This window comes from Mirounga leonina, unplaced genomic scaffold (assembly GCF_011800145.1).
Source record: "Mirounga leonina isolate KUSES-001 unplaced genomic scaffold, KU_Mleo_1.0 Mir_53, whole genome shotgun sequence".
Taxonomy (NCBI): Eukaryota; Metazoa; Chordata; class Mammalia; order Carnivora; family Phocidae; genus Mirounga; species Mirounga leonina.
This window is the reverse complement of record NW_023270807.1, coordinates 42,139,926-42,155,546: the sequence shown is the minus strand read 5'-3', so window position 1 is coordinate 42,155,546 and position 15,621 is coordinate 42,139,926. Positions and strand designations below refer to the sequence as shown.

Sequence of the window (15,621 nt, the reverse complement as noted above, 5' to 3'; positions counted from 1 at the left end):
TTTTGTAAATGATATTTAAATGACATTTCGCATTGCTATTTATTAGTGCCAGTTTCTCACAAATGTCTGTAGAATTAAAATTTTTAATATTAAATAATAGTTAAGAAAGGGAAAGACTTTAGTTTGTTCACTGTTACATCCCCATTGCCTAGAACATTGTCTGAGGCACAGTATTTGTTGAAAGACTGAATGAAAGAATACTCCAATAATTGGAGAAGAGAGTTTAAGAACAGCTGTAAAACATGATACATGAAGATGTTAAACAAAAATACCAGTAATATGTGTAATATTCTGAAATTTCTTTGGCTCACATACGTTTGGCAGATTTAACATTTCTTTTTATTTGCTTTACTCAGGGACGAGCTGCCTTAACACAAGAGAAGGAGGAATTTGCCCATGAACATGAAGAAATGAAGAACCTAGAAGCCATTGTTCGAGAAATAAAACCAACTGCCCTCATAGGTAAACTTCTCCCTCTTTCCAGTAAACCCTACCCTAATCCCATTTTGGCCTGATTCATTTTCATACTGATTTTTGAGGCATAATTTAACTTTTTGAAATTTTAACCTTTGGAATTCACAAACACAATTACACGTTTACTGAATCAACAGTACCCCATGGACACCTAGATTTATAAATTTAGTACTTACTGTCTTCTCAGTTTTACTGATGCCAGCTGAAGTGGGGGGTCCCCCTCTACTAACTCGGTCAACCTCTTGATCCTTGGCATAATCAACTCTTCACCAGGCTTAATAACTCCAGATAGACAGTGGTTGTCAAATGGGAGTGACTTTGCCCCCAAAGAAACATTTGGCAATGTCTGTAGATGTTTTTGGTTGTCACAACTTTGGAGGGGTCGGGGGTAGGGTGCTCAGGGCTACTAACATCTAGTGGGTAGAGACTAAGAATGCTGCTCAACATCCTACAATGCACAGGAAAGCCCTCCCCCTGACAACAATTATCCAACCCAAAATGTTAATATCCCAGAGGTTGAGAAACACTGAACTAACTGGACCCTCCTTGAAGACAGGGACCATACTTATAATCCTCATAGCACTTAACACAGTAGCTTACACAGTGCATGTGCACATATGATCTTTAATATAGTCAATAAATTTAACGTGGTTAAAAAAACTCAGTCGAAGTTATAAAACTTTATGCCTTATTTTTGTATGATGTTAGTCCTTACTTTGTATTATACTTCATACCTAGAAGCTCTTGTGAAACAGATGACAGTATTGAGAACAATTATGATAATCATAATAAAAGCAAATACTCTATAACAAAAGCTGCAATAAGCCTTTATTGTTGTTTTTAACAAAATATATTAGGAATATGATTTTTTTCCATTTCCATTATGCTAATTGCTTTATTCTTCTGTTAGGTTTCTTTCATTGAGTGATAACTTCAATTTTACAATTGAATTGGATGATTGTCTTAAGTATTAGCGCTGGTTTATAAAACATAATTACTTTATAGCCTGAGAGACTGGAATATACTCATAGAATTGTTTATAGAGAAATAATAAATATTAGGCACATTTTAATTTCCTGATATGTTTATAATTAAATTACCTAGTAAATGGGTCACTAACGCAATGTATTATGAGCCAAATGTTATATCTGTGATTTTTTATATAGATACTTATAGATTTGTAACCCTCAAGATCATTGGCATTAGTAAACTTATCTGTTTTTGTCACTTTAATGCAAATATTCTAGTTTGTTTAGGGTCTATTCGACAGTGACCTGACATGTCTCATTGTTTTGAGGGCATGAACTTCTTAGATTAATTAACCAATAATAGTCTATTCATTGGTTTCTCATTTTTACATTAGGAGTTGCTGCAATTGGTGGTGCATTCTCAGAACAAATTCTCAAAGATATGGCTGCCTTCAATGAACGGCCTATTATTTTCGCTTTGAGTAATCCAACTAGCAAAGCAGAATGTACTGCAGAGCAGTGCTATAAACTAACCAAGGTAAAGCAGAAGTATAACTGATTTCTACCCCCCCATTCCCCAACTCCACCAATGCTGGCGTAGACTCTGATATTTTAATAATCTAATTCTTATCCATTATAGGGGAGCCAAGGATATCTAAGGTTCTTACCACTTAATCTTTAAAAATTAAACAACCAAGATTGAAAAAAAGTGAGTAAGTCAGAAGGGATAAGAGCTATTTCCTTTTCTAGAATGTTGTTGTATAAATCCTCCTCTTCAGTAAAACAAAATAAACTCTGCTGTGTTTATTGATAATTTTTCCCAAGTGATTTGGAAGTATCTAAGATTTACATATGAAAGCTAAAAAGGAAAAAGTTTGATCCTAGACGCTTATTAAAATAACTCTTGGGCGCCTGGGTGGCTCAGTTGGTTGAGCGACTGCCTTCGGCTCAGGTCATGATCCTGGAGTCCCGGGATCGAGTCCCGCATCTGGCTCCCTGCTCGGCGGGGAGTCTGCTTCTCTCTCTGACCCTCCCCCCTCTCATGCTCTCTATCTCATTCTCTCTCTCAAATAAATAAATAAAATCTTTAAAAAAATAATAATAAAATAAAGTAACTCTTAACTAGCTATTTCTGAACATTGAAGCATACAGTATAAAACCACAGTCTTATTTTTGCTTTGCTAAAGCCTGGGTTTGGATTTTGATGCCATGGGTGGTACATTTGGGCAGCTCTTTTGACATCCAGCCAGGTTGGGATAGGAGTCCTCAGAGCTTCAGCACTTTATTGTTTCCAAAAAAATGGCTTATTTTATACTGCATTTGTGTTAATATATATTTGACTGATATGTTGACAAGAGCTTTCTTTCCTTCAAAGACTTGAAAATGTCATTACAACAAAATAGAGGTTGAGTCATATATATCTAGCACATTTATTTTGGAAATAAATCCAAAATGAATTAGAAAAGGTAAACATGACACAAAGTTAAGTCACTCTGCACAAATCAGAACTTGATGGCTCAGCTTCTTTAATATTATAACCTTAAAAGCTCATTACTAGAATTATTGAAATTGTTGGCAAGGAGCTACTCTCTTATCTATTTGGAATGACATCAGTGTCCTCAATAATTTTTATTTTTATTTTCAATTTAGTTAAAATTTAATTTTAATTTTCAACCCATCTCAAGATTTGGGGAATTTGCCTGGCATCCCTTCAGTATGTCTTAAGTCTTTACAAGGGGAATCAGATTCCTCTGGGCAATAAAATTTTAGCATGGTGCATTGCACATAGTAAGCACATAATAAATGTTTATGTAATTATTTTGTCTCCTATTTCAATAGGTGTGAAGAGTTTATAGACTCACCAGTAATAGACATAAACAAAATTAGCCAAATTTATATAGTTGTATTTTTAAATTTGAATGTGTCTGATATAAATGGCCTAAACTCTTTCTTATCCTCTTACTTAATGTTCTGTGTTATTTAAAAAGAATTGAAATAGGGGCGCCTGGGTGGCTCAGTCATTAAGCATCTGCCTTCGGCTCAGGTCATGATCCCAGAGTCCTGGGATCGAGCCCCGCATTGGGCTCCCTGCTCCGCAGGAAGCCTGTTTCTCCCTCTCCCACTCCCCCTGCTTGTGTTCCCTCTCTCACCGTGTCTCTCTCTGTCAAATAAATTAAAAAATCTTAAAAAAAAGAATTGAAATAAAATTGAAAGTCATTTTGAGGCTAAAAATTTAAATACTGATTCAGCCAAAGGATTACAGCAAAGCAAAGACGAGTAGAGACTCAGGCACAGGTGAAAGGTCATTAGGAAAGGTTAAAAATGCAAAATGCAGAAAGATTATTGAGGGCGCCTGGGTGGCTCAGTTCGTTAAGCGACTGCCTTCGGCTCAGGTCATGATCCTGGAGTCCCAGGATCGAGTCCCACATCGGGCTCCCTGCTCAGCAAGGAGTCTGCTTCTCCCTCTGACCCTACCCCCTCTCATGTGCTCTCTCTCTCTCATTCTCTCTCTCTCAAATAAATAAATAAATAAAATCTTTAAAAAAGAAAGAAAGAAAGATTATTGAATCATGAAACACTATAATCCAAAAATAGTATGGAGAGATTTTCTTCTCCATATTAACAATCCATATCCATGAGAATGTCTAATAGCTGTCATTTATTGAGTGCCCTTCCTCCTTAAAATGATGATTTTTTTTTTTAAAGACTTTTTATTTATTTATTTGACAGAGAGAGACACAGCGAGAGAGGGAACACAAGCAGGGGGAGTGGGAGAGGGAGAAGCAGGCTTCCTGCAGAGCAGGGAGCCCAATGTGGGACTCGATCCCAGGACTCTGGGATCATGACCTGAGCCGAAGGCAATTGCTTAACCAACTGAGCCACCCAGGCGCCCAAAATGGTGATTTTAAAACAGTAGGCAGGAAGTGAAGGCAGGGAGGGAGATAAACATATATATAATATTGCAGGTCTTTTTCTCAAATACAGTTTTTTGAAGATATATAACATATATATCAAGTAATAATTAAGTTATATTAGAAAGTTGCTTGTAATTATTTTATCTGCTAAACAGAGCTGAAGGTATCAGACTTGTCTGAAAACAAAACCTAATGTTCTATAAAATAGAAGTGTCCTACAGGCATCTAGATGAGAATTTCAATTTTCTTTCTCATCTGTCTTCATCTTTTTATACCCTGATGAAGGTTGAACTTTACCTATATACAAAAAGCATATTATGGTCTTTGTTAAAAATGAATATTGAGTTAATATTATTAACATTATAATGGATTTAGACTCTAAATAGGGATGAAAGTTACAGCCCAGCCTGTGATAATTTAAATGATGCTTTGGGGATTTGGTGCTGTGGACCTCTCAAATGGATTTCTTAGATTGTGATGCTTTATTTGTCAAGGGTTTCATATACCTATTTTAGAAGCCTGACTGTTCTCAGCTATGTTTCCACCCTCATCTTCACAGATCAAGCAGACTCCCTTTTTTTTTCTTTTTTGAGAGAGAGAGAGAGAGAGAGAGAGAGAGAAAACGCGAGCAGTGGGGAAGGGCAAAGGAGAGGGAGAGAGAGAATCCCAAGCAGACTCCATACCCAGCATGGGGCTTGCAACCCTGAGATCATGACCTGAGCTGAAAGCAGGAGTCTGATGTTTAACTGAAAGCCACCCAGGTGCCCCTCTTGCTTTTTGATTAGCAGTATGGAATTGCAGCACCTGGTAGGCCCTAGGTCACTGCCATCTAAAGCATGCAGTATATGAGGTTTCTCAAAAACAGTATGACAAAATATGAAGATTAGGGAAAACATGATAATTTTTGACAATTATTGATAATTTAACCTTCCTCTTATTTGCCAATCCCATTTGTGCTAATGAGTTTGTTTCCTACATGATTTTCTGTATAATTCTTTACAATATAGAAATACATAAAATTTGTCCCAGTGATTATGTTGAAATGCGTAGATCCCTAAACTCTAACCTAAAATGTCATTCTTTCCAGTACTCTAATGTTAACCTATCACTTTTTTATCTTCAGAAGTCTATAATCTGAAGCCCCTATAGAAATGGTTGATAGGCTTTTGGGTTGGACCCCTGCAGAGAACAGAGTGGTGGTCTTGGGGTATCCTGTGCTTTGCACACTTTTCTGAGGCGAGTGAGGCAGAGAAGAGTAGTAATCACCCACTCCAGAACTTACTGCCAACATCATATAAACTTGCCCGGATTTATTAGAGAGTTAATGAAAATTAGTCTTAAACACTCAGTACTTTAACTATGGCGTAGTTCTGTTATGATACATTTGTTTTCAAATATCGTGCTTCTTTTTAAAGTTGGTTGTGTGTCTGTGTTGTAGGGGTGTGCAATTTTCGCCAGTGGCAGCCCTTTTGATCCAGTCACTCTTCCGAATGGACAGACCCTATATCCTGGCCAAGGAAACAATTCCTATGTGTTTCCCGGAGTGGCTCTGGGTGTCGTGGCGTGTGGCTTGAGACATATCACAGATGAGATTTTTCTCACAACTGCTGAGGTATTGTAAAATACTCTGTGTTCACCAAGGCTATAAAACACCAAATGAGCTCAGTGTAGGTGGTTTAATGATTTATTTATATAGCATCTCATCTCTCTCCCTATAAGGTACAAAGTTGAAAGGGGAAGAAAATCTCTCCTAGTGGACAATAAGGGGTGGGTAGCAGGTTCATATTGAGTCACTAAATAGAAGACTGTTCTTCAGTGGCCAGTAGAAAAATTGTTCTGATCTCTTACAAGGAACCCTTTTTTGTCTTCACACTTCCAATCGAATTCTGTGACAGTAGTGACACAATTAAAAATACTGTTTCTACATCATAATGAAGTGGTAAGTATTTCTCCATTTCTCCAAACCTTCCTAAATAACAGCATTTTGGAGCTTGAAGATGAAAGTCTTATTTATCATTGAGGGTTCAGGGCAGAAAACAGAAAATACTCTAATATTTTAAGCAGAAAGAAAATTAAAACAGGGAATTAGTGTTTATAAAGTCATTAAAAGGACAGATGGGGGTTTGAGTGTGGGCCTTCGGGAAAGATTCTCAAAATATCACAGAGCAGACCCACTAGAGGGACTCTTAAGCTACTCTTAGGAACTGAAGGATCTAAAATTTACCTTAGTTGGAAGCTAACAAGTTAGCTTGCCATAGTTTCATAGATACTGGCACAAAACCCTTAGGTCAGAGACAAATGCCTTTATTACTTATGGCATAAGAGGTACCATAAACTTCAGGTTCCCATCACTTCCCCTAATCCCACAAGCTTCAGGGGGGATGATGCAATGATTGGGCATGTATTTGTAAAATCATGAGCTTTTGATAATCAGAATGTTCATCTGGTTGATACCATGTTTGAACAGGATGCAATTCATGATTGAGAAATTTGAGTGAATTTCCTCTAAAATTAAACCACTATACAACATTATAACTAAACTGAGCTAAATAAAAATAAAAATTGATTAAAATTCAAATATTTTCATCTTGCAAACATACTATTCTTTCTGTTTTGAAGGGGAACTCTAAGAATATAGATAAAGAGTCTTATGCTATTGATGTGATCCAAGGATTATAATCCCAGTGCTTAACACTTGGCCTCATTCTGTGAGAACAGGTGTCTGAAGGCTATAATGTTCTGCTCCTTTCTTTCTTCACTGCATTAAAAGCATGACAGCTGATGTCTCAGAGTTTCTTTAACTCAAAAATCTTGTTAAACATAAGTAGATGTCTAATTACTCAGAGAGCTTTTCAAAGCTGTTTATACAGTAAGGAAAATGTAATCGTTGTTCTATGTAACTGACATATCAAAGGGGAAAAAAAATCTTTTACTCATTGCCGTCCATGTTTGCTTTCCTAAATAACTCCAGCACCATCTAGTGACAAGGTTCATGAAAAAAATCCTCCATTTACTATCCAGGCAAAGTAATAATCACTACCAAAAAATTTTGAAGAAAAAAAAATGTAATGTCAATAGTCTTATTCTTATCATAGATAGTGATCTCTCTGGTGAAATCTTTTTGACCTTTCCCTTGGTTTTCTCTCAGGCTTCAGCACAACATTCCTGTTTTTCATACCACCTCATTGTTTTCTTTGTCTTCTTTTCTGTCCCTTAAACTGCGAGCTTTTTTCTAGCATTCTTTTTTTTGTGTGTGTCCTTTTTTCTTCCCTTTTTGTTATGCTTTTAGGGATCTCATCCATTCTCTTGTTTCCATTATCTTAATTCTAAAAGTGGCCAAATCTATGTATTTCTAGTTTCATCTTTTCCCATGTCTCCAGTTATCTGATGGATATTTCCACAGAAATCCCCTGCTCTTTCCTTAAACGCAAATGCATAAAACCTTCTCACCCTCCCTCACCCTCAGTATTTGCATTGCTATTAGGGATACCCCTTTCTAAGCAGACACTAAAACTTAGAAGCCTGACATTCTTTCATTCTCCCTTATCCCAAAGCTTCAAACACACTGTGCATACATACGCCTGTATAACTGCTCTATTATCCTGCCTGGAAAACTCTGAGAACTATTTTCCACCTATCTAAGCCTATCCCTCTGGACACTGCTTAGGTCCCACCTCACATTTGAATCCTTTTGTGACTGCTGTGGCTCATCTTGATCTTTGTCCTTAGCCATGGCTGTCTTTATCAAACACTTTGACATTTAGTTTAATTTCTACTTGTATTATGCTCTTGAGAGCTTTATGTTTTAAACAGTTAAGTGTTGCCTTACAATTAAATTGTAAATTATCTTCTTTAAAGACAGTCTTTCGTATACTTCTTTAAAAACACCATTAGCACCTAGTACAATGCTAAAGCACATAATAGAAACTTAGTGAATACTGAATGGAGCTAAATAGAACTAGTCATATATCTTAGCAAGAAGAATAAATACAATACCACAGATGCTCATTGCTAGAGGGCCCAAAGAGGGAAGTCCTTGTCTAGATTATATTTTGTAGTTAACAAAAGTTACATGTGGGAGATCTAGGTGAATCTTTTTGTTTGGCAACCCAAAATTTGTTAATTTAGGATTATTGCTGAAATACTAGTTGGGTCTCTTAATGGAACTGGAAATCTCATGGATCAACATCAGTCCTGAAGGTTTTCTGGGCATTTTTATATCACAAAGAGATTTCTGGCTTTCCTGGTACTCTGGCAGCCTTCTGGACCTCTGATAAGAACACTTAGTGCTCCCCTGGGTTAGCCCCCCTGGCCCTGCATTGTCTGTACAGCAGCCTGGGAACAGATTCCTCACCTCCTGTCCACATCTGAGACGCAAGCCTTGGCTTCCTATCCTTACACTATTCCTCCTGAGTCACCTGCTTTGTGTCCTCTCACCTGGCTCGCCCACCCCTTTCTGATGTGTGTTCAGAGGACACTAGAGATGATCACAATAGACAACAGCATCTGGAGGAAACGGATTCATTTAAGTCACTGGATAAGTGAAAATCTAGCCGCTGTAACATTGTCAGAATGAAACGAAGAGAGATCATTTGAAAGTGGACCCAGTGTAGTTAGAGAGACACCAATGGCATATCAAGAGCAGCAAATAATTTTTGAGTGAATGAGCTAATTGGTGAGAGTGACACTAAGACTGTTTTATACTCTCTCTTTTCCCCAGGTCAGTCCCTTCCGTTTTAGTGATTTCGTTCCTAACAGTAGGCTCCCCGTTGTCACCTGTTGCTGCTTGACTCTGTTCCATGGTTTCTTGGCTCCCTCTCTGTATGACAGGCATCCATGGAGAGCAAAGACTCAGACTGATTCTTCTTTACTCAGCCATCTTCTTCCATTCTACCATGCTGGCTGCCAACTGTTCTTTTAAAAGTGAAATAGCTAAGATTTATTGAACACTTACTTTCCCAGACAATGTGGTAAATTCCCTACTGGTGTTTATTTCATTTAATCCCCTGATTTAGGAATTGTTATTAGTCTTATATCACTGAAGAGAAAACTATGCTTCGGAAGGTTAATTAATTTGCCTGAATTCAAGCAAATAGTAATTATTGCAGTTAGAATTTGAATATGGACCTACCTCCCATCAGAGCCTGAGCTTTCAACCGCCATGAAATTTTGTCCTTTCAAGATTGCGCTACTCATTTTTTTCTCTATCCGGGTAAATAACAATACTGGATCCCCATGCAAGTTTTTGCTTTAACATCTAAGAAATGCCAACTGATTTAAATCTGCTAAAAATCCTTTGCAGAAAAACAAGAACTAACATGATTTTCTAAGCAGCCTATATTCAATGGGGAATCAACATAAAATGTTTTTATTTTGCCCTAATCGCTGTTTGGAATAATTCTCCTTCAAGTCTCTCTTTTCTTTCTCTTAATGGCATCTCACTAACATTCAATTCTGTTTCAATTCACTCATTCTTTTAACGAGTGTTAATTAAGTACCTACTACGTGTTAGGCATTATTCTGGGTGCTGGGGCTACCTCAGTGAACAATAATTAAACATCTGTCAAGTTCAGAATATGTACCTGGTTCAGATAGCATGCCCTCTCCTTTCAGTACAAGAGGCCTGCAAGAGCCGCTGGCAGAGAGCCACCTTCTCTTCCCCCTCCATACCAGCACCTCGAGGGGCTTGGGGCAAAGAGTGTGGCCAGGCTCTGAAAAACCTCCTCCTTCTTCTCATCAAGGCCTATCTCCTCAAATGTGTTGGATACAGAAAAGAAGGGTACAGAAAAGGGCAAACATGGCTTTTATTAACTCTCCACTTTTTTAGGCCATGAAACCATTGGAAGCAGGGGCCAAGATCTGGCTTTCTCATGGGGCACGTATACAAGTATTTAAAGGACCCTCTAGGGCAAGACATGAGCGGTTTGGCTCCAGCTCAGCCTCCCTCCCCTTCCTCAGCTTTCCCAGCCTGTTGGATCATCCTCTGCAGTGGTCACTCAGCCTTCGAAGCACATGCCTTCTAGGGGTATGGGCTGCTCCCCAGCAACCCCCCCTTCCCATTCTCTTCACCTCTCCTTATATACATAGGTCTATAACTGCTCAGGCTAAGTGGAGAACAGAATGCCAGTCTCTCCTTCTTGAAGGCACCTCAAGCTTTCGAGAGGAGCAGCATGCAGCAAGAAGGAGGAAAAGCCACTGCATTATGACTAGGCCAAATCATGGTTCTAGCGACTCTCCCTGTTTCTCCCCATCTCAGCCTCTGGGAAGGGGTGGCTGTGTTTGTGGGGGTGGCAGGGCTGATTCTGCCACCTCTTAGGTTCTGAGGGAGATGGCAGTCCCCACTTATTTAGTGGCTTCATTATAATGTCAAACACTTAATTCTCTTTGCGCTAGAGTGGGGGGCCCTGATCACCAAATCTGGGGCAAAGGAGAAGTTTTACTCAACATCCTGTTATAAAGACAAGAAATAAATGAGTTAAACAGTGTCTTTATTATAAAATTCTTTATGATCAACTTTTGTGAATATAATTATACATTATAATATTTTGCATAATATGCGATGTTCTATTAATCAAATAACAGTTATACTAGTAACTTCATCTTACTCTCTTTCACCCCACACACCTGCCTAAATATCCTTGTTCAGAAGTCCTCAGTTACCCATAGGATTTAACCAGAACTCCTTAATTTGGCATTGACAATACTCCAATCCTTATTCTCTATACAGTTCCCCCCCCACAGATCAGGTCACTTGAGCTCACTGAGTCCAGCTCATATATCTCTGCCTTTGGTCTGAATCTTCTTTCTGGAGGGCCACCACTTCCCTGTTCGTATAACTTCTAGCTCTCCTTCAGTCCTGTACTCAAGCTCCCTCCAGTGTTCCTCTGGATATCGTAACACTCACATTTCACCTTTAGCCTAGGCTGTCCTCTCTCAGCATTTTCTTTTTCTCCCTCACTAAATTATAACTCTCTCAAGGGCAGGAACTGCCTTTTTAACCTCTCTTGGTGTTATGCTTGCCTAGTGTCTTTCATATTTGCTGATGGAATAGCAGAAATAATTTCATGATTAAAAAATCTCAAAGATATTAAGAGATACTGAAAAATAAGTGTTTGATTATTCAAAATGTTTCAAACGAGGAAGATTTTCTCCTTCCTCTCTGCATCCTCAGGTCTGTCACTGGTTTAGACTTGCCCTGCTGAAATACCTAATCAAAGTCTTAGAGCTGGAGGGAACTTCAAGGTTGCTGAGTCTGCCTCTGTGCCCCAGAAGGTTTCGCAAATAACTGAGCATATAGAACTTTATTGTTGAACCATTTGAGAGCAACTTACAGTATTATGTCCCTTTACCCCTAGATATTTCAGGACTTTTTTTTTTTACGTGGTCTCTCTACCATTTTCAATTCAGGAACTTTAACACTGATATAATAGTATTATCTAATGTACAGTCCAAATTAACATTTTGCCAATTATCCATAAGAAAAGGCCTTTCTAGCCTCTAGACTAATCCTTTAATCTGCAAGAATATTTCAGTCTTTTCTTTATGGCGCTGACATTTGGGAGCAATATAGGCCAGTTGGTTTTTACAGTGTTCCTCACTTTGGGTTGATGTGATTGTTTCCTCATGATTGAATTCCTGGTGTGCGGTTTTGTTAGGAGCCAACGGCCTAATAATTGCATCCTACCTCAGGAGGCATATAATGTCAATCTGTCTAATTAAAAAAATATGTTATTAAGGTCTGATTGACATACAAAAAGCTATACATATTTAGTTATACAACTAGATGAGTTTGGAGATAAGAATACACCTGTGAGGGGCGCCTGGGTGGCTCAGTTGGTTAAGCAACTGCCTTCGGCTCAGATCATGATCCTGGAGTCCCGGGATCGAGTCCCGCATCGGGCTCCCTGCTCAGCGGGGAGTCTGCTTCTCCCTCTGACCCTCCTCCCTCTCATGCTGTCTCTCATTCTCTCTCTCACAAATAAATAAAAAATCTTAAAAAAAAAAAAAAAAAGAATACACCTGTGAAATGATCACCAACACGTGCACCATAAATACCTCCATCACTGCCGAAAGCCATTTCCTCTTCTCTTTATTGTTATTATTTTGTGGTGTGTGTGTGTGAGACAGACAGAGAGTGCTTGAGAGAGGGAGATAAGAAGACTTACCTAAGATCTACCCCCTTAGCAGATGTTTAAGTATATGCCATTTGATTTAGAAATAGGGAAGGGTCTGGGGACAGTGAATGCCACGGCCAGTTAGGTGATTCAGATAATCCAGAATCTGGGTGAGTTGAAATCCCCTTTGCAGTGTGGCTCCAACCTGGCTGTCTCAGCCTCCTGCTCTGCCGCTTGTGCCGGAATATGGGAAGAGAGGAAAAAGTAAAACACGACGACGTCGGAGAGGGAGACAAACCATAAGAGACTCTTAACTCTAGGAAACAAACTGAGGGCTGCTGGAGGGGGGAGAGATGGGGGGTGGGGTAACTGCGTAGTGGACATTAAGGAGGGTATGTGATGTAATGAGCACTGAGTGTTATATAAGACTGATGGATCACTGAACTCTACCTCTGAAACTAATAATACATTATGTGTTCATTAATTGAATTTAAAAACTAATTAATTAATTAATTAATTTTAAAAAAAGAATATGTGAGCCGGGAGAAGCAGCGTGATCAGCCTTGGCCCCCTTCCCTCCTATACTCTCAGGCTACTTTTCCCCTCACTTCCGTCATCCTCCTCTGCCTTCCTTGCTCCTCTCCCGCCCCGTTCCTCTAGTATATCAGAAGGAAAGCTTCCAGCACTTCATGGCACAGTAGAAAAGGAACTGGAGTAGCAGACAATGCAGTTTCTATTCCCGTCTTACTAATGGTGTGATCCCACCAATCCCCAAGTCTCTCTGGGCTCAGTTTTCCCATGGACAAAGGGGGAGACGAAATTAGGTGATCACATTAATGTGACCCACTTCTATACATCACCATATGTGACCAATTCACCTAGTTATCCTTTTAAATATAAGTAAAACATTTTTTGTCTTTCTTTTTTTGAAAGGTTATAGCCCAGCAAGTATCAGATAAACACTTGGAAGAGGGCCGGCTTTATCCTCCTTTGGACACCATTAGAGATGTTTCTCTGAAAATCGCAACAAAGGTAAAACCACACTTGCTTGAGTCTCATTATTTTTCCTTCCTTCTATTGCTAAATATGCATTTTTAGGTACTGAAAATCCACTTCCTTGAAATGTATATCTGAATCAACTTATATTGTCAGAAGTCAGAGAAATGAGACACAGTGCCTCAGCAGAACTTAAGAATTACACTTCATCCCTAGGAATTGAAGAATTGGGCTGAATCATTAATTTTCCTATCATTCTTTTTCTCTTCCATAATCTAAGTTAGTAGGGTTTCATTTCAGTTAGGTTTCCCCACTTCATCTTTTTTTTTTTTTTTTTTTACTTATTGTTTTCCATATCACACTTGGGATAGTCACCAAAATACTGCAGATGTGGTAGAGTAATATTTAGACCTTGAGTCACCTGTCTTATCCATGTTGCCTTGATGTATGGCATCTTCAAGATCACAACTGATAATACTGGGCAGGGGGCAAAACAATGAGGGCAAGCAACTCAAAGCTGTTGGGCCAACAGATGAGCTATTGGAACAATTAGCCAAGAAGAACCTAAACTCAGAGAAACTTTCTTTAATTAAGATGAGTGAGAAATTTGATTTTTTTATGCAATATAAATGTATTAGCCTATTAGGGTTACCATAACAAGACACCACAGACCCGATGGCTCAAACAACAATTTGAGGGCTAGAAATCTAAGATTAGGCAGTTGGAGGCTTGATTTTCTTGGAGGGCTCTCTCCTTGGCTTGTAGATGACTTCTCACTGTGTCCTTGTGTGGTCTTTTCTTTGTGTACAAACATCCCTGGTTCTCTTGGTATGAGAAATTTACCCTTCCTATAAGAACACTACTCACTTTGGGTTAGGGCCCACCAAACAGCCTCAGTTTAACTTAATTACCTCTTTAAAGGCCCTGTCTCCAAAGAGAATCACACTCTGAGGTACTGGGGGTTAGTACAGATGAATTTTGGGTGACAGAAGTCAGCCCATAATGGTTATGTTTATATGTTTTATGTTTAAACTAGGGTTTCTCAACCTCAGCACTATGCACATATTGGCTGGATAACTCTGTTGTGGAGGTTATCCTGGGCATTATGGAATGCTTAGCATACCGGGCCTCTACCCACTAGATGCCAGTAGCCTCTGCCCAGTTGTGACAACCAAAAATGTCTCCAGACATTGCCAAGTGTCCCCTCAGGGGCAAAATTACTTTTGGTTGAAAATCAAAACCATTAGCAAATTTATCAAAGCAATACCATATTTAGGATTCACATACCATTATTTGTCTTGTTGATTGAGGGCACATGCTTCAAAAACCATATAATATTTCAAAAAAGTTTAGATAATCCGCTTGGTTACCTATCCCGAAAGAGTATCCTATTTTCTACTATTTATATCTCCTAGTTTTTAACAAGTTTGGATTGTTAATGCACGGAACAGGACATTATCATGTTAAGTTCAATATGAAGATTTAAATGAGAAGGTGTTAGCTTATGATTAGAGGAGAAAGTACAAAAGCAAGGAACCTCAGGGGAGTTCAGACAGACTCAGATATTACACCTAGAATAATGGGAAAACGCAGAGAGCAGAGACAGAAACTAGCAAGTCAGGACAAAGAATCAAGTTGAGGGAGGAAGATGGTCTAAGTGGACCTCAAGCTTGAGGTTTCAGGGCACGTTTGTATACAATTCCCACAATTCCAGCAAGTCTATGGAAATGACTGAAACTTAGAGACACTAGATATACAGGTGTGGGCAGTATTTCCGTGTGGTTACAGGGGAAGGGCCAGGAGTGGTTGGGGCTACCAAGACAGCAAGTATAGACAGATGAGAACCAAGGATAGAACGTGGTTTGTTATACTGTCCAGAAGACAGAGGCAAGAAGCCAGTGAAGAGAAGTCAGGATTTTAAGAAGAGACTCAGAACGGAGCAGCGGGTCAGAAATTAGACAAGGCACAGTGTCAGGATGGGCGTGGAAGTTATGATCGACACAGCTGTGGTAGTGAGAAACACAGGTGAACTTTTTAGTGCCTACGAAGTTATCAAAACCTTTTACAAAAGCAATTTCAGTAGCACAGAAGTTAGGGAGAATTCGGAACGCAAGAGAATACAAGCTGCTCTTGCGGAGTCTGGCATTGACAAGG

At 39.0% G+C, this 15,621-nt stretch overlaps 1 protein-coding gene across 1 annotated transcript in view; it reads left to right on the top strand.

The window, feature by feature from the left end:
• ME1 (malic enzyme 1) overlaps positions 1-15,621 on the top strand; it is a 201,644-nt gene that overhangs the window by 182,885 nt on the left and 3,138 nt on the right. The window contains exons 10-13 of the mRNA XM_034991102.1: positions 357-462; positions 1,838-1,980; positions 5,796-5,969; positions 13,405-13,503. Coding sequence (XP_034846993.1) covers positions 357-462; positions 1,838-1,980; positions 5,796-5,969; positions 13,405-13,503 — 522 coding nt within the window. The remainder of the gene's footprint in view (positions 1-356; positions 463-1,837; positions 1,981-5,795; positions 5,970-13,404; positions 13,504-15,621) is intronic.